Source organism: Musa acuminata, chromosome BXJ1-5 (assembly GCF_036884655.1).
Source record: "Musa acuminata AAA Group cultivar baxijiao chromosome BXJ1-5, Cavendish_Baxijiao_AAA, whole genome shotgun sequence".
Lineage (NCBI taxonomy): Eukaryota > Viridiplantae > Streptophyta > Magnoliopsida > Zingiberales > Musaceae > Musa > Musa acuminata.
In genome coordinates, this window is record NC_088331.1 from 46,879,042 (window position 1) to 46,902,051 (window position 23,010).

Consider the following 23,010-nt stretch of genomic DNA (forward strand, 5'->3'; position numbering starts at 1 on the left):
TCAGTTTCTAAAATTTCATGTCTCTCTATCTATGCACATATCCCGTTTACTGACCTACCTACTATTCCACTATCGGTAGTTGTTATATTCAAATTCTTGGAAGATTGTCTTATGCACGGTTTAATGCCATTCTAGGAAATTAGTTGCCTTCTTAATAAACTCCCAAATTTGTGATTCCATAAAATAGACACGACAGGTTTCCTGGCCGCATTCTAGAATGGTTAAGGAATTTGATCCATATCATCTACTTGGATCCTCTACCATGCGGTATGGATCGTCGCTTAACCCGATTCCTAGCCCAATATATTGGATATGAATCCATTGTTTGATTCAGATTCTAAACGGATCCGGCCCAACATATTGGTTTTCACATTACTCTGTAGGTAGGTCCCTACGGTGCCTATGACTAGAGGTGTTCGCAAGACGCTCCTTGTCACTTGATGTATCTAGTTGTTTAGTCACTCAATGCTACTCGTCGCTTATAATTGCTCGATCACTCAATGTCGCTCATCGATGCTCGGTTGCTCATCGCTCCATCTTTGATACCGCTTGTCACTTGAAATCTCTCGTCGCTTGATGTCATTAAATATATTTATGTGCATTTATAGAATATATATATATATTATATTTTAGAATGTTATTGTAAATAGTAAAAGGGTAGTCAAAATGCAATGTACATACGTGATAAAGGGCCCTATATAATATCATAACCTGGTTGGTGCCATTGATCCCAAGTCCTTCCACCCCCCCCCCCAATTGACTCGCTTTTCCGTCACCAACCGCCTGTAAGGCCGCCTCGACTCCGTTCTCGCTCACTCCCTCTCTCTATCTTTCCCCTCCCTCTCTTCTCTCGTTCTCTTCCTCCTTTCTTTTCGCCCTTGTTCCCGCAGCGGACGCAAAGAATCTCAATCTCTCGGTCCCTTCGCCAGGCGCAGGCTGCGACAACCCTAGGTGTGATCTATCGGAGGTAATCCGGTCGAGTCGCCCCTGTCTTGAAATGGATCTCGCCTTTTTTTTTTTTCTCCATTTCTTGGTCCGGAATCGTTGCGGAAACGCCTAATTCTTTGATTTCTGTTCTTTTTTGGATCTGAATCTCTCGCCGGCCGCAGATTTGCTACAGTCCTACGTTTGATCCCTTCTCCGAGGTATAATTCTATCTGATCCTCCCTTTCTTGAAATGCTTATCGCGTATCTTCTCGAAGGAATATGTTGCCGGATCGCCTAATTCTGTTGTTTCTGGTTTCTTGGAATCCAGGGAGGGATGTTCTTCATGGGGGACGCCTCCACCCGCAAACGAGTGGATTTGGGTGGACGGAGCTCGAAGGAGAGTGACCGGCAGGTGTTATTGGAACAGGCACGGCTTGATAGGAAGCGCCGGTTAGTGCATCGACAGCAAACGTCAGCAGCGATAAAGATCCAGGTAGGGTTTCATTTATCTTGCTTTGGTTCTGATTGCTGGGAACTAGCTGATGGAATGCCCTAAATTGGGAAGTGTTTGATAATGATGTAAGCTTGCAGATGTTGATCAACATTTTTTATAATATAATGTACTGTGATGTTTGGATGCCTTTATGGACTTCGCCTTGAGGCTACATAGTTGCTGTTTACTGGTTCTTTTTGACTTATTATGAAACTTGACAAATTACTGGCTGCAGAAATGCTTCAGAGGGATGAAGGATGTCAAGATGGCACGAACAGAAGTGCGGCAGCAATTCCATGTTACCTATGGGGACCGTGGTGAAAGGGCAGATTGGTAGGATCAATGTTATGCTTATAATATGCATTTCTTGAGGTCCTTAGCACTTATTTTTTCCAAATTTTCCTGTTCATGCAAAATTTACATAAATCACTGTCTGTTTAATGCAGGCATTGCTTTGGTCCTGACTCAGAGTTTCTTCGCCAGCTGCTTTTCTTCTTTACTGCAAATAACATTAGCGATGTTACACTTCTTGTGGAAGCTTGTCGACTGCTTCTGCAGTATCGTCAGCAGAGTGGTAAGCCTAAAAGATGCTGTTTAGTTAAGTTAGTCGTGCTTCATTTTTTTCCCCTCTTGCAACAAGACGCTATGTGATATCAGTTCACCCTATGTTGCTGTAGAATGTGTATATTTTCTACAATTAAATTACTCAGACTTGGAATATCCCATGATTGCACACAATAGAATAGAATTGGATCTTGTGCTAACGACTTAGATGCTCTGTGCGACCATTGGTTGTTCTCGTTGTGAATGCATTCATCCTGAACCCTTATCATGCTGAAGGCATGCCATGATATATGCCTGACAAAAGAATTTCTGCATGTCCGTGCATGCTGTGCTTGCCATGAAGATAATGTTCTGTCGTATGAAATATAGTGCTATACACAGTATTTTATGCAGCAACTTCATTTATGGCTCTTCTCTTCTTGTAAGATAGGTAGGAGATCCTCTTCTCGTGGTCTTACATGTCTTTGAATAAACTATGAAGCCGCCATCTGTTTTGTTTAATTTATTTGTAAATTTCGAATGATTAGTACATGGTTGTGTCATTATGTACTTGAATTATTAAATTATGCATAAACAGCAAAACACTTGTTTTTTTCTTTTCTATAATTGAAGCTTGCAAGAGATAGACGAGCGAAGCCGGGGGATACTTGAGGTGGGGTGGTTCTCCATTGCTTGTTTAATCACATGTGATTCTGTTTGCTATTGGCCTCTATTTGCAGTTGCAAATGCTGCAGCTAATCTATTCATATTCTTCTAATTAAGTCGGCCTCTATTTGCAATTGTAAATGTTGCTGTTGAGACATGAAAAGGCATTCAAACTCTTATAAATACAAGCGACTATATTTCGGAGGCGGTGCATGTTGGAATTGTTAGGCTTCTGGAAATAAAAAATGCTAGGCTGATTCTATAGGTTTTGGATTTACATCTCTTTGTAAAGTATTTGGTGTTTGTGTGCCTGATTTGGAGCTTGGTTGTCAAAATTCTTTCAAAAAGAGGTTTTTCTAATCAAGGTTGATTTTTCATGTCACTAATCTTGTCTTTCATCTTCAGTAACATCTCTGGTATTGGAGAGCAGTCTTCTTTGTTTCATGTTTATGGAAATGTAAGAAGGAAAGTAATAAGAACCGTATGTTGACCTTTATGATTAGGCAAAGGCTGAACATGCAGGTAACACATTGCATCGTGCATCTAGATGGTATACCGAGGGTAACTGGAGCCTCTAAAACCATACGATAGATCAGTGTTATGTGGTGAGTAGGTGGCTAGGTAAGTAGGTAATTTTGAATCTAAACATTTAAGGGAAATGTTTAGATTAAGAACTTGGCGGACTTATAACTGCTACGAGCTGTTGTAGCAGAGAAAAGGAACCAGTGGAGGGTCAACATAACAAGTTGAGGGAAATGGATATATCTAGTTTACCAGGAAAAGAAAACTCACCGTTGAAAAGTAATTTAAACTAGATTGACGCCATTTTTACATTTTCTATTTATGTCTTTCACAGTTTTACTCTGACTTAATACTGTGTCGCTGAATGAGAAGCAAACATCAGTTAGCAACTTCGTCTTCTAGATAAGCCTGCAACTAAAACATGTGTCATAACCCATTTTTAGTCAACTGGATTGTCCTGAAGTGTGCACTGTTAGATACTTGGATGTATCCTTCATGTGTTACTGTAGCCCATTTGTTGGAGTTAAGGATTTTTGAGAAACCATGACGTGGAGGTCTTTAGGTATTTTTTTTTTAGGTCGATAGATATATTATTTTCGATTCCTTAGTGCTGTTAACTGCTTAATATTTCAAATAAAATAATCCTGGATTTTTTTATTAATGTAGTTGCATATTGAGATAGTCAATTTTCTGGATAATATCCTTCTTACTGAGGAGGTTCTGTAAAATTTTGAGAAGATGAACAAGTTTGTTTACTTTGTCTTGTGGACGATCATCTATGGTTGGTTGTTTGATTATTTTTTTCTTCTTGGCACATTAACCATTTCTTTGATATTCTGAGTAGGGGACCTTTGTGCTTACTTGGTTGTATGGTCACCGATAATGGTTGTAGGATGGTGCTCGGTTTTTAGGTAGTACAATTTTCTTTTCCACTTTATTTCTTTAGTTTTTTCACTGATTGCTATTTAGGAAAAGAGAAGGTATGTGGGTGTTTGCTGAATCGGATATTTACGTTTACAATGCAAATGACTTGATGCCTTCTCCATCAGGACATCTCATCATGTGGTCCTGTTGCCAACTGTCGCATTTTATTATATTTTGAGTATTTTACCAATTGTGATATCTGTGCTTACTTCAAAATCCTTACTGTTGCTAACTTCTTTATTTGATTGCAGGCAATATTATTACCCTTTTTGCTGGTTTGGACTATCCTCTAAAGCGTTCACTAGTGGATCTTAGAGTAAAAAAACTTGCATATGCTTGTCTTCAAGCAATCTTCCATAATAGGTGAGTCAAATTCATACCACTAATAGATTGAATAACCACTTTGAACATGCTTTGGTTTGCCTTTTCTAGTTCTCATGGTGCGTGCAACATGTTGTGTTGCTTGATGAATTATGTCTTCTATTTGATGTAGAAAAAAATATATGGAAACTTGGTTGGTTCAGCACCCATCCGAGTTCTGACATTGCATAAAAAATAAATGTAATTCGGTGACCTAGCAGTTTCTAGTCAATTTTTGAGCTCTTCAATTTGGTTATGCATACAATATAACAACCATGTCTATCATGAACTCCTATGGCATGACATTGATCCTTTCAGGATATTCCGATCAGTATATGTATTATGCAACATGTGGCTTTTTTACATTCTGCTGGATTTTGGAAAAAAAAAAGAGTGTTGGTGAATTCGTCCAAGTTTCCGCTGTCACCAGTTAATTATTTTTTTCAGGATCATTGGATTTGTATATATATTTTTGAATGTGTGGAATCTCCAGATTCTGGTAGATTAAAAGAAAAGCCTTTTTAGTAAATTGGAAGGAATCGAACCACATAATCGATTTTTAGTGCTGGCTCTGAATTAGTTATGGTACCCAAGGTTGCTTGGTGGTAGATAATGGAGGTGCAAGGATTTATCAGGGAACAAGACAAATTATGAAGTTGGTTCTCAGTTGAGGGAGAGGAAGCAAATGCTTTTTAGAAGCATAAGTACGTTAGTGAAGAGAATTACCATGTTAAGGAAGTTTCATGAATTCGATTACTACTGCAATATGCAAGGAAACAAAAGAGGTGATTCAAAGTCCTTTTGGATAGTGAAGGATGGTTTTAGTTGTCTGCTTATGTGAGTTCTTGAATGATTGGACTGGCATGACAATTCTTTTGGTAGTTTTGTTCGCAAATATTCTTTCAGTTTAATCTTGGAAGACAAGTTTCCATCTTCTGTTTTTTATATTAATATCAATGTTCGCTTAGTTATAGTTTGGCTGAGGTTTATAGCCCAAAAGCATTGTTATTATATTCGGCATATTGGATTTAATTTTTTTTGACTTTCTTTCTCTTTTTTTGTCCCTCAAGTTCAGCAAAGAAGATGACTTGTGGCATGGATATCATAAACTTCATGTCTTATGCTGCTTTTCTAGAAAATCAATATATGTTTGCCATAACCTTAAAATTTTTGGATGGTAATTTTTTGTTACAATGTTGGAATTTGAAAACATTTCTTAGCAAATCATCTAAGTTCTTTGATTTCCCTGTTTTCTTCTTGTTTTAGAATTTTATATTGAATAGTACCGAGGTTAAAGATTTCTCCTCTTCTTTATTGCATTTCTTCATGCACTTTCTTATACATTTTTCTGTTTGCATATCAAAAACATTCGCAAAACTGTAGCTGTTGTGGCTATAGCAATTGTTGATTTTTTTTGTTTCTTCTCCTTTAAACAGGAATCATTATAAGGACAAAGTACTGATGCCATCCACGAGCTCTGATTGGCCAACAGTTGCCTTATTCGAAACAGTAGCTTGTTTAACAAATCCTGAACTTCCATGGAACTGTAGTGTTATTGATTATCTGTTGGAGAGAAAAGTTTTTTTGCTGTTACGTTGCATCATTCTAGCTGGCGTGGTAAGCAACTTTTTTAAATCATTCAAGCTTGGTATTATTTTTTTGCTCTTACTGAGTGCTACTTTATTGTGAATATAGACAGATTGTCTTGCTGTAGCCAGACACTGTCACTGAAAATTAGAAGAAAAAAGAAAGGGAGAGAGGAAGAACTGTGGAATCGCTGACACTCTTTAACATCGAGCTTAGCTGTAGTCGTTTATAGTGGCCAAACTAACCTTTTAAATTGGAAAACCTATTCTTCTTTTGGCATAAAGGCCTATTAATTGGTTAACTACGGGAACTTCTATACTTAAGTGAAAAAATATTTATAGGGTGCTTGTAAAAAAAGCCATTGCCCTGCTCCTTGACCAAACTTAGTGGTATATTGTGCCTGGTTCGGTGAAAATTGCTTTACTTGGTTTAGAGAAGTTCATTATGGTTTCAACATTTTAGCTTTTCCTAATGAGACTGAATTAGAGATGAAATGACATATTACCTGATGCAGAGAGTAACTGGAGGTTTCAATGGTTAATATTCATCTAGATTAGACTGATTTTTTAATGCTCAATTATAACAAAAAAGAAAAACAGAAGATAGAATGATTTATAACCTATAAAGTAGGATTTATACCTATATGGAATCTATCGCTCACAAATTTTTCTTTGTTTTGATGACTGATATGTCTGTTTATCATTTTGTTGAACTGTGCAATAATGATGTACCTGGGGTCTGATTGAATTTTGTATTATTTATATCAGCTCAAATTTTAATTATGATTTAGTCAAGTTCAAAACTTCAAATTTGTTTTCATGTATTTTTGATGATTTTCGTCCTCATTCATATTCTCATTATTAGGAAGCTTTTGCAGTCCCAATCTGTCATGCTTACATTTGCCTTTTATTTTTTGTTTCTTTCTTTTATTTTAAGGAAGTTGTTTGGGTATTAGGACAAGTGTCCACGGAGTTGTTATTGGTCTCATAGTGTAGGATTTTTGTGTTTCCAAGATTTCCAAAACAGAACTCTTTCTCTACAATAATTGGCTATATACTGGAGGTAAGTTACTTAAGTTGATTATATGCTGGTGGTCTTGATGGTGTGTCATGAATTATGTCTTGATTAAAATGTGGTTTAGTTTATTTTTTCTCATCCCTTATATTTCTTCTTTTTCTGTTTGCTCTCATGCTCTTGCTCATCTCTTCTTCATGACATGTGGCTGGGATGTGCATTGCTTCTATAAAGATCTTTTGCGGCTTTTGTTTATCAAATGTGTTCCTCCGTAATTTCTTTTTTGTTCTGAGTGCCAATACATTTCTCATATGACAAATTAACTAGCTTTTAAGTTCAAAAGTGATATATTTTCAAGTCAAGATTATCGTTCAAAATTTATTTGGAATGGTTTTATCGATGAGGGATCTAAATTTTATCTTTGATTTTTTAGATTTTCATTTGCTGTAAGATACTATAATGAAACCTAGATTTTTTAAAAAACTTTTTGTCCTTGGATTGGTGGTTATGCTGAATTTCATCTTAGAATCAAGTTTATCAACATTTTGATCTTTACTTGAGTTTGCATGTTGTACCTCTTTATACATAAACTTTTTTCATCTTGGTAAGATGTTGATGTTCTTTCAGTTTTTTACACAGTTTGTTAGAAGAGTTACGCTAACACTAGAAAGATTAGATGTCTATATTTTAAGAAACATGATTTTGATGAGATATAATACTTTGATTGTTTTGCTTTATGTTGCTTTTTGTACTTGCCAGTAGATACAGAAGTAATGGTAAACATGAGAGGGTATGTGCATTAAGTTGTGGTATCTTAAAATTGAGAAGATCGTAATCAACTCATAACAAGAAATGGAATAGCAGAAGATGTTGGATGAACCTCTTTCGATGTTGCTTGCATATGTTACTTTCATTTCTGGTTTTTTTGTGCACTTTGGTTGATTTCCGTCTTACAATATCAGCATCTCCTGACCTTAGTTTTTCACTTTGGCAAAGGTCAAGTGTTAGGGTGAACAACTAGGACCTCAGAAAATAGGCAATTTCTTGCACTTCTTCTACTTTTTTTTTCTTCAAAATTTTCCCATGTCTGCATGTTGTATATGGAGTTCTGATGTTGCTTGCCAATGGTGGATTTTAGCAAACTGATTTTCCATAAACCGCTTGGCATTTGTGTATGATTACTGAAAGATGATTAGAATGATATGGTTATTGTTTACCTGTGATTACACCATTATTCATCATAATTTTTCTGTGTTTATTGCATTTCATTGCGTTCTTGTTTCAATAATTGTACTACCTTTAGCCTCTTGTCTCGTGTCCTTGGTAAGGTGTTCCAGGTGTTATTCTCACATTGCATCATAGCATGTCTTGTTGCCACTTCTTATTGATCATTCTTTTTTTCTAATGTTGTTTTTGTTTCACACAATTTCTTGTATATGTGTTTCTCTGTAATGAATATTGTTGTTCTAGAATAAGTTCATGGAAAAGGTGGTCTATCCACTAGTTTATTCCTTTTAAATGTCAATCTCTTTGAACTTTCTTGATAGTGGAGCATGAAAATTTTCATGTGGTTCCTTTAAGGCTTTTGTGGTGAATGATCCTGAAATAATTAGATCTTTGAATTGCATAATATTTGCCACTAGACTGTTGCATTTTATGGTTTACATAGGATTGCAGTGCTGTGTATATGTGATCCTTAAAAGATCCATGCCATTTCTCGAGGAAAAAAATTGCATAATACTTAAAGTGATCTCTGCTTAATTCAACTAAGAGAGTGATATTTCATTTATGCAGCACGACGTGAAATCTCCTGAGCTTCGTGTTAATGCATCTGCGTTGGAGCATGTTCTTATCAGTCTTGTTTCGCATGTTGGTCAGCAACCATGCCATTGTTCAAATGCAGATCCAAGAAGGAATTTTTCGTTGCAAATTCTTTCCATTCCCTTTCTGTGGCATCATTTGCCATTTTTCAAAGAGGTAGTTCTTCAAAGTGCCTTAGGAAGGTCATAGAAAGGTGCTTTGACTATCAAAGCTGGACGAAGATATTGTTGAATTAGTTTACAATGAAATTGAATCACTTCTTATTTTTGCTAATTTTAATTTGGTTTTAGGTTAAGTATGTGACTATGTGCTGATGTGCATTAAAAAAACCTACAATGCTCTTTAATTGCCAGTATGTGACTATAATGTGTATCATTTTGGAATATTTAGATACCTATAAAGCTCTTTTATTGCTAGAATGATCGGTATCGGTTCCTCTAGCTTTGTGGTGCTAGTGATTACTTTTATATTATGTTCTTCACTAGTTCTTATTGGCTCTTGGTTTTCAGGTTTTTTGGGCCAAGGGTTTAGGCAGGCATTATATTCATCAAATGGCCAATTTTTTGCCTAGTCATGCTGGTGTCCTTCCAGATTATATAGTACAAGAGTATCCTGGTCATGCCTGCTTGCTTGGGAATTTACTTGAGGTTGCTGGAGTTGTTTTATCTGATCCAAGCACTACTTATCATACAGTAAGTACTTGTCAAATTTGTACCTTTTAAAACCTTGAACCACTCTTTCGTAGGTAAGGTCAATTGTCTTGATTTGTTTATTTGTGAACTGTTTTTTAACAAATTCTTGGAAGCAAAAACTTTAGATATCTTGGATCTATTATCCAACATGATGAAGGTGTGCCATGGTACAACATCTGGGTGACCAGGGTTCCAATCACATGAACATCTCTATTTGTAGGGATACGGTTGCATATGTTAACCATCACCATATTCATCATTGGTGGGAGCATCATCTAAAGATTGATGAAAATGTATTTGTAGAGTAAAAAGCTTGGCAACTATGTTGAATCATTTGGTGCCTTCTGAATTAAAAGAAAATTTTCATGGGACAATTGTTAAGGCAATCATGCTTTATGGATTCAGGTGTTGGATGGTTAAATAACAATATTCACAAAAAGTTCGTGTGGTTAATATGAGAATTTTAAGGTGAATATGTAGAGTTACATAAAAAATGAAAATGTTGGTATTCATGAACAATTTGCTATAGGTCCTATAGAGGATAAAATGAGAAAGAATCATGTAAGATGGTATAAATATATTCAAAGGAGACTTATAGATGTTATGTTGGACAAGTGAGTCAATTAAAGATAGAAAAAGTCACCTGTAGAGTATAAAATGTGAGAGAATCATGCAAGATGGTATAAATACATCTGTAGGAGGCTTGGCTATGTTAGTATTAGCGTATGAAGAGAAAGAGAAGGAGATGTAATTGGACTTTAATATAGCTTGTGCATAAATACTTGAAACTGTAGTATTTTTTAATATAGCTTTGTATTTTTTATACAAAGCTCAATTGTGGGGGCGGACCCCAAATGGTTGGGACATGATGGCTTGTTGTTGTACAAATTTAATTTGACATCAGTCTAGTTTGTCCACGAATTTTTTCATTATGAATTTATGATGAATCCTTTTTGGATAAATTTCCTGATCCAGTTTCTGAATTTGTATTGCCATGTGCATTTGTTCTTCTGCATCTTTTGCTGTCCCTTTGTATTGTATCAAGTTCCGTGTTAGAATTTTAGTATGCTCTGCTTTAAAACTTTTACTCCATGAAAATGTATGTCATCCTTGTTGGTTTGCATAGTATATCAACTGTCCTTTCAGTTCTATATTCATAACGTGATTGATTTTGAGAATACGATAATTTTTATCTTGGTATTGAGTTATTATATTGAAAATCTTTTTTTTATTTCCTGAATCAGGCAATTGATTTTCTGACTGTTTCGACATTTTTATTGGAAGTATTGCCTTCCGTAGACTCGTCACCTGTACAAAGTAAGTGATTTTTGTATTTCCATCGGTGAAGATTTATAATTGTACGTGCTGCTGTTGGCTTTTCTTTTTTTAAAGATGGGATGATTTTGTTGTAATTCTTCTCATGTTCAAAGTGTCAAATTATGCTAAGCATCTCATCATAATTCCATGAATCATATTTTGCACCACACAATTTATTTCATGAATAATTATGGTTCTCTTACAGGCATTAGATAGACTTTTGATTTACTCTCTAGGCAAGTAAATTTTTTGTGTTTCCAAGTGGCCTGAGCTAAATCTTGACTGATCCAAGCCAGTGCGACCGAAAAGCTGTGAAGCCGACCATGCCCACTGACTTCCACTGAACATTCTACATTTTGAGGATTCTATGGATTGGATAGTGCAAGTCACGTTTATCAAAGTTGGTGATATAAAACATAATTGATTTATCTTGTGGAAAATTTTCTTCGCAAATAGAATATTGTTATTGTGATATGTAGTTGTCTTGGATGTGTTATTATTTTAACAGCATAAAGGAAACAGCCCGTACTAGAAAGGTTATTCTGTTTAAATTTAAAACGAACGATTAATCTGGAATGAAGGGCTTTTTTAGATAACTTGGAGATGTTTAGTGAATAATCTAAATCATCTATGTTTTATTGTTTGCTGATGCCATTTTAATACAATATTAGGAATCCTATGTCTTTTGCTGCATAGATGTCAAATACGATAATTTTTTGGTCTATTTGGTTTGGACTTGAAAGCAAGCATTAGATAGCATTAGAGTGATATTTGCGTGGAAATCCAAATAAAAACACAAGCAAAGGCTACCATGTCATTACACTGGTACATGCCACGCACTATGTACAGTACTGGCTACGTGGGTTGTCTCTTTTGCTGATTAATTTGTTACTTTTGAATCACGTTGTAGATGTGTGTCCTGCATATGACATACTTGCATCTAAAGCTTCCATGTTATTTAGAGGATCAAGACTCATGATCTTCATGGAAAGGCTAATCAGTGTACTTGTAATGCTTTTTAATGGCTCATTCTGATACATTTAACATTGCTGTCAAACTTTGTTGTGGAATTTACTGCTTTATTGTTTCTTATCACCTTCTTTTTACTTCTTTTTGCTTGCTACAACTGATATCTGCAAGGAATATTCAGAACCAGTTGATGATGAATTAACAATGGATGACGAAGTTCTAAGTCCAGATTTACAGAAGCAGATATCCAGTTCAATAGATTCACGCCTTTTACAGCATTTGGTAGGCAAATATTGTGATCATATGTCTAGTGAAAGCACCCACTCTGAACCCATTCTTCTTGGCATCTATGGCTAATTATATCTTTCTGAAGCTGAGACTGATGTGTTATACAGGTGAATGCTTTGTTAAAGGCTACATGTCCAACTGGTTATTCTGATAAGACTTGGCCATCTAATGTAGAAGTGGAAGCAATAAGTGCTGTTTGCACTTTCCTTCATGTTACATTCTGTACGCTGCCTCATGAACTCATCATGACCCTACTAGCCTACAGAACTGAGCTTCTTCCTGCTCTTTGGAATTATATAAAGCGATGCCATGAGAATCAAAGATGGCCATTCTATTCTACGCTCACAGCGCATATACCTGGAGATACTCCAGGTTGGCTGTTGCCTCTGGCAGTTTTTTGCCCTTTGTACAAGTAAGGCTGTTGATTGTCTTTATGATAACACGTTTGATTAAATATTTTTTAAGTTCATTTGTGTTTATGCTATTTCTTTATCATCATAACTAGCAAGTTCTTTTTGTTACTAACTCTTGTGTTCTTTAGGCACATGCTAAAGTTTGTTGATACCGAAGAATTCTATGAGCAGGAAACACCAGTTAAAATAAAGGATATTCCATCTTTGGTTATCATTATAAAGCAGGTGTTTTCTGCAGTCAATTTAACACACCACTTCTATTTTTGCCGTATTGTTTGTTGGGAATTAGATAACACATTATTTTTTATGTTTAAAATTACCATTTATGTATGTCCGCTGCACTTGATCCCTGTGAGACCATAACACTTTGGTGTTAATGTGGGCATGATTTATTTCGACAGGCATTATGGCAGCTCCTATGGACATTACATGGGCATGTGTCGTCTCAAAGATCATCAAGATCTCTTCTGGATGATAAGAAGCTGTCTGTGGAACTAATTAACCGTAAAGCCAGGGTTGCAATGTCCGAGCTTCTGAGCCAGGTTTTTTTATTTTCTTTGGATTTTTGTACAATAATAATCTTTATTTCATGATGGAAGATTTGTGTTGGTTGTCTAAACATAGATTATTTTGTAATCTATTATTTCTTTTAATATTAAATGTATTGCAGTTGCAAGACTGGAACAATAGAAGGCAGTTCATGTCTGCTGATGATTTCCATCTTCAAGAAGCAAGGAGTGAAACTTTTGTTTCTCAGGTGAGTTTTTTTGTCTCTTTTCCTAATTTCCTTTTCCCTTTTCTCTTTGGGAGCTTGTTTCACGCTGTTCTTTCTTTCACCAGGCCTTACTTGGAAATACTCGAGCTTCTGATATATTAAAACAAGCTCCATTCTTAGTGCCATTTACAAGCAGGGTCGAAATTTTCACTGTATGTCTGTAAATGCTTCTGTTTTACCTATTAAATTTGGTAGTTGCTAAGGATTTTTCATTGATAACTTATTCACTGGATTGCATGAAATCACAACTTAATATAGTTGCATACAAACTGTTGATGTTGATGTCCTGAATTATACGACTTTGATTTGATAAATTTTTTATTTCTAATTCAAATTCATCTCGTGCCTCAGTCAGAGTTAGTGGCTTCTAGACAAAGAAGTGGAGCTCATCCTGCTTTAGTTAGATGCAGATTCAAAATAAGAAGAAATCGAATACTTGAAGATGCTTTCAATCAACTGCATACATTATCAGAGGATGATCTAAGAGGACCCGTATGTTGCTTACAACTGAGATAATGGAATGTCAATGCAGTAGTTGAATAATTCAATGAATTTGATTCTCTTTAAATTTGTTGATGCCTGCAGATTCGGATATCTTTTGTTAATGAATTTGGAGTTGAGGAGGCTGGGATTGATGGTGGTGGAATTTTTAAAGATTTTATGGAGAACATAATCCAGGCTGCTTTTGATGTCCAGTATGGGCTATTCAAGGTTTGTGGACTTGTTTTGCACCTCTTTGTTGTCAGTAGTATTTCTTTTAGTCTTATTTCTTTTAGTCTTTCTTCTTTACAAAGGTATAATGCATGACAATAATATCAAAAACATGCTAATAACTGAATTGCCACTTCTTGATCACGAAGAGCTTGATATTTAAATGGTAAAGCTGGTAGTTCAGCTAGATTACATAGATAAATTTGGACTACAGGAGTATGGTGATCTTGAATGATTCTTATGTGAACTCTAAAATGTTCAGAATATGGCAACAATGTTGCTTTTAGATACATAACTTTTGACCATACAGTGATTAGCAATGAAAGAAACTAAAAGTATTATGTGCAATATGTGTGTTGGAGTTAGGAAGAGAATCAATAAATTGGTAACTAAATGAGTAGTAGGACTTGCTTTTCTAGAACTTTTTGCATCATGTTAACATTTCTTGATGGATTAAAGCTTCAACTGAAATACACATCTTATTGTGAGAGTGGAGGCACAACAGATTTGTTTTCTGTCTTTGTGCTTTTCTCATTTTGTGTTTTCCCTTTCTCTTGTAATCTGTTTCAGGAAACACCCAATCATCTTCTTTATCCGAATCCTGGGTCAGCATTAGTTCACGAACAACATCTTCAGTTTTTCCATTTTCTTGGGACTCTCCTCGGGAAGGTACTTTCATGATGTTTTCCTGCCCCTATTTAGCATCTTGTAGAAGTTCGTTCAGTATTTATGCGCCTTATTGTGTTTTGCTTTTTGCTGCATCTGTTATCTTGCATTTTCTGAAATTAAATAGTGGCTTAGGTTTTTTTTTTTACTTTTAGTACTTCTCTCATGACAGCATTTAACTATGACAGATGGAGTGTTGCCTGCTTGCCATCTGTCCATATCTTTTCTAGCTCTTCAGCATTCTGTTTTATGTTAATGGGTAAACTGTGAGATGCAGGTTCTAGAAAATCAATAAACCATATTCAACTTGTCCTGGAGAAGTATTTACATTTTGTGTAATACATAAATATGTTGAAATGGTTAGCCTTTGTTGTAATCAGGCCTATACCATGGTATGCCTGTATATTGGACTTGGACCTATCTCTGAATGCTCTACGTATTGAGCATACTGCCATCTATACTTTTGCATCCTAGACCATGGTTTTTAATTGATGGAGAAGGTGAGGGGATACTTGAAAAAAAAAAAAACTGAATTATATTTCTGGTTTATCTTTTGGTATTTCTTAAAATCTTGTTTACCTTTGGGTTATAAATTTGCTATTTATGGTATTTTTTATCGATAAAAAAATTAATGTTCAAATTGGATCAATTGGGTTGGACCATAAGTATTGGATGATCGAATTTCTGAAGAAAATTTTAATTATTATGCTTAATTTTTCAAATGATTGGTTCCTTTATACTTGAAAAAGTTAAAATTTGTGTTTGAACTTAGCTTTTATGATTTTTTACTATTTTGACTTGTGATAATATTACGACAACAGCAACAAATCACAACGTTCCAATTATGGATCAAATTCTCGATCTAATATTGATATTGCTATTGATTGGTGGTTGGAGCCGTATGGTACTGATACGTGGTGGCATACTGACTCTTGGCATGAGTTGGTACCATCAATACCAAACCCTCACCTACGGGAAACAGATAATAGGGAAGGAGGTGGTGAAGGAGATGGTCACATACTGATGGGAGAATGTCAGATGGAGAGAGACTCTTAATGGAGAGAGGAAATAGAGAAGCAGAAGAAGAAATAACACAAACAAAGATGTGGCAACTGTAAGAAATTAGAAAAAAATGATACTTGTACATGTCTACTTACTGGCCAATGTGTTTGATACAGCGATTTTACTGAACGGTACAACACTTATCAAATTGAACCAGGCTAAATGTCATGTTTGCGGCTCAGTTGGTTGTCAGACGTGTAAGTACCGGTCTGTATCTATCAGTATGGGTTACATTTTCATTCATGGTCCCTGTAGTTGAGGGCCAGCTACATAGATCCTTTTCAGCAATTGTTCTGTGTGTTGGGAGAAATTTTGATGGTATGACTACAATAAAAATTTTCAATTTGATATACATGCTATCATGATTTGATTGTTGCTCCAACTTTTTTGATAATTGATATATTGAATACTTTGGGGCATTTCGGGTTATCTATGATTGATCTTGGGTGCGATTGGCTGATTGGGTTGGCAGCGACAAATTCTTAAAACCATGTATACCCTTTTTTTTCGTTTACAACCTTTTATTTAAGGCGAATTTGGCTCGTTGTTTATTGACCTGCTTAACCACTAGTAATTCATGGTCATGCCACTTACCCATTGTCAGCTCGTTGCCAGTGACAGTGACCTTACCAGGGCCTCCCAGTTGGTTGGGGTGGCCAACAGATAGTCAACCTTACCAGGAGAGGAGTGTCCACAGCCACAGGCCACATTTTGTTGTCTATTTAAGCGACCACATGCAACCAGTTGCAGTTGTCCCCTGCTGGTTGGTGTTGCAGCCTCTCCTGTCTGGAATCTGCATCACCAGGGAACAGGTGGTGGCTGCAGGTTGCAACGGGCAAAGCCATTGACACCATGGCTTGTTAGCAGTGGCCATTGCTGTGAGCCAACACCTCCATCTGCTGGTGGTAGCTGACAACTCTGGTAGATTGGTGCCGCCAACCTCACGAGTGTTGTTGCTGATCAACTTGAGTGACCAGGGACCATATGTGACTAACCTTGTAAACTGTGAAACACTTTTTGTGTGTAGTGAAGATTTTTTAAGGAATTTATTTCCTGGACAGTGAATTTTTTATTTTAAAAAAAGATCCAACAATATCAATAAGGTTTAGAACCTAGATTCTACATTTCGGGTGTTGGACCCATTGACCCATGAATGGAAGGTCTAGTCTGTGCCGGCATACCAACGCACGACATTGGCATGCACCGCGGTGCCAAGAGAGGAGGAAAGGGGGAAAGTAGGAGAAGGAGGCGGACAAGAAGAGGAGGGCAGGAAGCAGTGATGACGGAGGAGGAAGGAGATAGGAGTACCAAATGGAGGTGGCTGTCTGTGTGGCTCATACAGTGTGCAGGTGTTGGCATACGGCGTTTGGATTGGATGGTCTGTGTTCCAGTCCACTGGCGAACTGGTATGTACCGGGCAATGCATACTGGTTCACCTGGTTTGTTTATCAATTGGAACGTTGTGCTGATTTTCCAGTTGCTGATGGCGTGGTTTTAAAGTTCCACCACGATAGATATGTACATTTAACATCTTTGAGAGGGTATTGATGAAATTTTCAACTTTAGAAGTTTTCTATAAAATTAGGGGTTCTCTTGCTCTACTACTAGTTTTTAATCATGTTATTCGATATTCTTATCTAAGAATTTTAGCTTTAGTTTGGTATTTGTTTCGGCTATGTATCAGTATATTTGGTGGTATGCTGATCTGTACCATCTGGTATTATTTGAAAAAAAAAGAAATGCCAATTGGTACTGGTAATATCGCCTGATACTGCTCCATCCTCACTGTTATTTGAAACCATAAATCTTCTTCTTTTTTTTTTTGCATGTCAGTTTACAAAATTCGTTACAGTGATCATATTTTATAAAATTTGTATATGCCTGCTCTGTAAACCTCATGAACTTATTTTTCTGTAGGCTATGTATGAGGGCATCCTCGTGGACATACCATTTGCAGCATTCTTCCTTAGCAAATTGAAAGAGAAGTAAGGTTTCGAAACCCTTATTTTACTAGTTCATCTTCTGTTTTCCTGGGGAAATTGTGGTTTTGCAAGAATGAGTTGAATTTTGTTTTATTCATAATTTGTTTGAGAAATTTCCTTCATTGTGGGGCATTTGAGGTATAATGCTATATTGAATCAATAATAGAACTGAAAATATACGATACATAAAGTAGAATCTTAACAATCTTATTCAAATATTACTCTCGAAATTGCACTTTTGAAATCACATATCTATTGATTTTACATCATTTTACATCATCAGGGGCTGTTCTTAATCCATTGGTATGGTGGGACATCCATTATTATACATACATTCACTTTGTATACTTACCCAATTGTTATTTACTGAAAAACCCTTGGTTTCTGAATCTGGTATAAATTTTTCTCAACTAATTTGTAAGTGCAGTGTTTCTAAATTTTACATGTCATCAATAGATAGCACAATTTATGCTAATTTTAGTTCTGCTTCATTCATTAGGAGTGTAAACAAGTAACAGCTCTGGCTAACTCTTCGGGTAGACCTATTGTGATTGTAACCCACTGGTCATATGCTTTTCATAGAAAAATAGATCTTTAACCTCTCTTTATGTTTTTTATATATAAATGGTTTTAGAGAGTGAAAACGTTTTTCTGAATTGATTGTCATCTTGATTCAATCATTCTTTAATATGAGATTAGTTGCATGTGCTCCAAATCTCTTATTTGTTCTTTTTTCTATGGGTTCGGAAGTGCATTTCATTTATTTATTGGGAGACAGTCAAATTAATCTTTATGTACAAGTGTTTTCATACTCCGATAGTCATACCATTCGGGTCTGACGAGCCTACCATCTTCCATCTGTGCAGCAGCAGTAGTCTTATGCTTTCTTTACTTTAGAGAGTGATATGATTGCTTATGATACTTGTGTTCACTTCGTGTTCACCTGATGTAGTCTCCCATGTTGGTTGTCTATTATTTTTATCAAGATTTCTTGCATTTGATTATTACTTCGTACATGACTAATGCTAATCTCCTGGCAATTAGGAGCAACTTTTTGCATGACTTGCCGTCACTAGATCCAGAGTTGTATCGACACCTTCTCTTTTTAAAGGTGAAGGTTTTACTATTGTTTCCTTTTACTTCTGTTAAGTATGTAACTATTACCTCTACGATTCATCATTTTAAATTCTGTTAAGTATGCAACTATTACCTCTAAGATTCATCATTCTAAATTGTAGTGTTCATATAATTAAAGATGCTAAATGTTCATCTTTTGAACTGAGATCTGATCAAGGTAGGTTATGAAGAAAGTGAGAATATTGGTTACAAATAATTTTGGTGTGATGCCTTAGAAATCCAATATATTGTTGTCTAACTTCAAACCATGGTTTTGACATTCAAGTAGAGCTATAAATGGATAGGGTGCTAATCATATCAAATCGTATTAATCTCGATATATATATCTAATTCTACTATAAACAGGACCATGTAATCTTAATGCAATCCAGGTCACCCACATGAAAATTTGTTCAGCACTAAATTTAGTAGGATCCAGAGATTTGATTCAATGCTTTTATCCATGGACATTGTTGAGGGACAGGATAGGGATCCCAATCTAGTCCAATGGTCTACTCCTCGAGAATAGAGGGGGAACAAGAGAGAGTGGAGATTCCCGGGGAACTCTTTTTCGTACCGACGGGGGCGTGAACTAGTACACACCTATCCCATTTCTGGCTGCCCGCACCACTGACCAGGGATACTTCTCTCCTCTTCCCACCATCATCTCTTCTTCCTTCTTCCTCATCCTCCTCCCTCCTTCCACTTCCTGTTCCTGTTCCGCTCCCTTTACCATCGTCTCTTCTTTCTTCCTCTTCCTCCTCCCTCCTTTCTCCTTTCTTCCTTCCTCTTCCTCATCCATCCTTCCTCTTCTTCCTACCTCTTCCTCCTTTTCCTCCACCGTCACCTCTTCCTTCCTTATCCTTCCTCATCGAGTACTGGACGGATTGATTGGTCTTGTATGGGACCATATAGCTTAGTTTTAATTTTCACAGATCTATATGGGACCATATAGCTTAGAACTGGTTGTTTCTCGTTTTTGATATTATATTTTTTGTTATATCAGGCAGCACTACAGCCTGAGATTTAAACTTTCATCAAATCTTTCTACAGCCTTGCTGTTTTTGATATACCATCTATTCAATAGATTTCAAGGCATTTAAATTTATGAAAACATCTTAAAATATATTGAAACTCATTCATGAATCAGGTCCCTTTTGAGATGAGTCATCTAAACTATTGGAAAATTATGTGTGCTTTATGTTATCTTCTGAAGATTAAGCTCTTTTTGTTATATTTAGCATGGTTTGCACTCCAGATAATGTATGGTCATGCTGCAAAAGGACTTTAGGCAGTATCCTAAATTGAAGCTATTCAGCTTGTTCCTTGCCAACACATAGCAGTTGTTAATTATATAGGCTAACTTTTTTTTTGCTTTAGTTTTTGCTGATGCTTCACTCATATTTGCAAATTTGGGTTTATGTGTGCAGCATTATAAAGGTGATGTTTCAGAGTTGGAACTGTATTTTGTTGCTGTAAACAATGAATATGGTGAACAAACAGAAGAGGAGCTAATCCCTGGTGGAAAAAATCTGCGTGTTACCAAGGACAACGTTATTGCCTTCATTCATCTTGTTGCAAATTATCGCCTAAATTTTCAGGTTCTACTTATTCCATTCCTTGATTGATTTAGAGGATTTTGGTATGGAACTTTATCTTTTTAATGTGCAGATTCGCACTCAAAGCTTGCATTTTTTACGAGGATTCCAACAACTTGTACAAAAGGAATGGATTGAAATGTTCAATGAACATGAAATTCAGGTATTCTAAAAATATTTTTTGAAAGTCATATTTGCTTAGCTATCTTCATTATCTGGTCTCATTCTAGAAATATTCTGGCTGATGTTAAGTTACTGGCATTTATATTTTGCACCTTGTAAAAGATAATAGCTCTTTTTACCATGTTGTTCCCACATCATTGACCTAAAGCATTTCTATCATGTTCCGAGATGAAAATGTGGTTGCTGTTTACAGTACATTATTGTTGATATATTTTTGTTTGATTTATTTAATATGGTTTGTTTTGAGTACAAGCTTAGTTAAAATCCTGATGAATAGCTATTCTTCTTGAGAGGCTTTTCTAGTTGGGGCTATATTTTGTTCTCTTGTTTTCTTCTGGATCACATTTGACGAGCTACATTGGTAAAATCAAGCTAGTGAATTCAATCTGAAAAGGAATCTTAGTCATCGACTTGGTGTTCTTTCAGCTTCTTATATCAGGTTCGCTTGAAAGCATGAATGTGGATGATCTGCGCTCAAATACCCGTTATACTGGTGGATATCATCATGTAAGATTTTAGTTTATCCAAGATGATATGATTTTTGATCAGCAAAAGAAAATTGCAATTATAGTACACTCTGATGAATTATCAAAGACACACCTAAGATCCATTTGGCATGTGATCTGCTGCTGCTGACCTATAACATTCATGTTGGGTATCTTTGCAGGAACATCAAGTCATTGAGATGTTATGGGAAGTTCTCAAAAGCTTTTCTCTGGAGTATCAGAAGAAATTTCTTAAGTGAGTTTTCCCTTGTATTATGCAATTATATATATATATTATTTCTAAAACATATGTTCTGTAGGTCATTGCATACCTGTCAAATAATGTAGATGGAAGGATGGATAAAAAATAAATAAAAAATTCACAAATAATTTTTTATATTTCATCATTACTGCTTCTGGAAACCATAGTCAGTTTTCAAATGAAGATCATTGAGACAAAGAACATGCTACTGAACCAGTGTAATTTTCAGGTTTGTAACCGGATGTTCTAGAGGTCCACTTCTCGGTTTCAAGTATCTTGAACCGAAATTCTGCATACTGAGGTTTGTTCCAGTTTTTTCATAATTTTTTTTTCTTTTTTCAACCGTTCATATTCATTTGTACGTGGTGGTGCTTTGCTGATTTGTAGGGCTGCTCCTTTGGATGCCTCTGAAGAGGATCTTGATCGCCTACCGACATCAGCCACTTGCATGAATCTGCTGAAGTTACCACCATATCAAAGGTAAACTTACGAGGGAAGGTTTTATAACTTTGCCTATGCAGTTCCATCTGACATGATGTTTCGTACCGAGAAAATCTATTTTTTAATCATGTGGGCTTGTGCTTGTTTTTCTCTTTTTTTGTCTTGTGGCATCTGTGTGATTATAAGTAACAAATTAGCTTTTCCTTCTGTTCATATTAGAAACTGTTTGCTTAGATAGTGTTTGATAATATCAATCGGTTAACATTCTCTTTTGCTCACGTGTCTGGTGGTGTGCAGTAAAGCACAAATGCGAACCAAATTGATCTACGCAATAAGTGCAGATGCTGGTTTTGATTTGAGTTGATGATCGATCCCTGCTGCCTGTACACACATGATTCGCAGCGTAGATGATTCGTTATGACTTTGGAGCTCCTAACTTGGTCTGATTTGTGTGCTTGTGGTGGCCACACTAAGGCAGGTGCAGGATTTACTTCTGAAGCTCCGAGAACCTGTAAATATATGGTTGTGAGTAGAATACGCACTTAGTATAGACGATACAGAATTTGTAACATAACAAAGTGGAAATGGCAAACATGTGTCTGTCTGTTACGAGTCCAACATGTAAAGTAAATTTGATGGCACCGTATCAAATGCTCAACAAACATGCCTCCGCCCACCTTTCTAAATAGATATATCCGTTAGGAAAGCAGTTGGGCCTCTTACACTTCATGGATGATGACAAAAGTCGAGTACGTGTAGTAGTCGTTTCAGGTGGACCTGAATATAAGAACGTAAAAGAATGCCATGTTTGTTTGATCTCCTATGGATTAGATTGGTTATGTTCGTCAGTTGCAACTTTGTGTCCAAACACTTTTTTGCTTGATCAATGCAAATCGCAAACAGCTGACAAACGACTGCTATCCTTATTTGTAAATGATAGGCAATTGATGTAGAACATCAACTCTCTCCCTTATGAGATATATATGTGACCAAGAAAAACTAGCATCCAATTCTCTACCTTATTATGCTACTAACCCACTAGCTTTCATTTGCATTTTGACTCTTCAACCATAGATTACCATGTAATGGATACATTAAGTGGCATGCATTCTAACAAAACCTAGTTATACATCACATAAATTCAAGTCTAGACTAATTATGAATCCATAATTCTTGTTGTAGAACCCAATTCT

The 23,010-nt window shown here is 36.1% G+C and overlaps 1 protein-coding gene across 1 annotated transcript; it reads left to right on the forward strand.

The window, feature by feature from the left end:
* The first annotated feature begins 730 nt into the window (after positions 1-730).
* Positions 731-22,633, forward strand: LOC135674726 (E3 ubiquitin-protein ligase UPL6-like). The gene is made up of 28 exons (XM_065184828.1): positions 731-967; positions 1,110-1,145; positions 1,256-1,420; positions 1,656-1,753; positions 1,867-1,994; positions 4,327-4,438; positions 5,872-6,052; positions 8,831-9,013; positions 9,367-9,549; positions 10,794-10,866; positions 12,017-12,117; positions 12,231-12,535; positions 12,665-12,761; positions 12,938-13,078; positions 13,207-13,293; positions 13,377-13,463; positions 13,663-13,803; positions 13,897-14,022; positions 14,593-14,691; positions 17,668-17,735; positions 18,777-18,843; positions 20,279-20,449; positions 20,520-20,609; positions 21,056-21,136; positions 21,297-21,370; positions 21,606-21,677; positions 21,764-21,856; positions 22,115-22,633. The coding sequence occupies exons 3-28, from the start codon at positions 1,262-1,264 to the stop codon at positions 22,179-22,181; spliced, it is 3,084 nt and encodes a 1,027-aa protein (XP_065040900.1). The 5' UTR covers positions 731-967; positions 1,110-1,145; positions 1,256-1,261; the 3' UTR covers positions 22,182-22,633.
* The last annotated feature ends 377 nt before the right edge of the window (positions 22,634-23,010 follow it).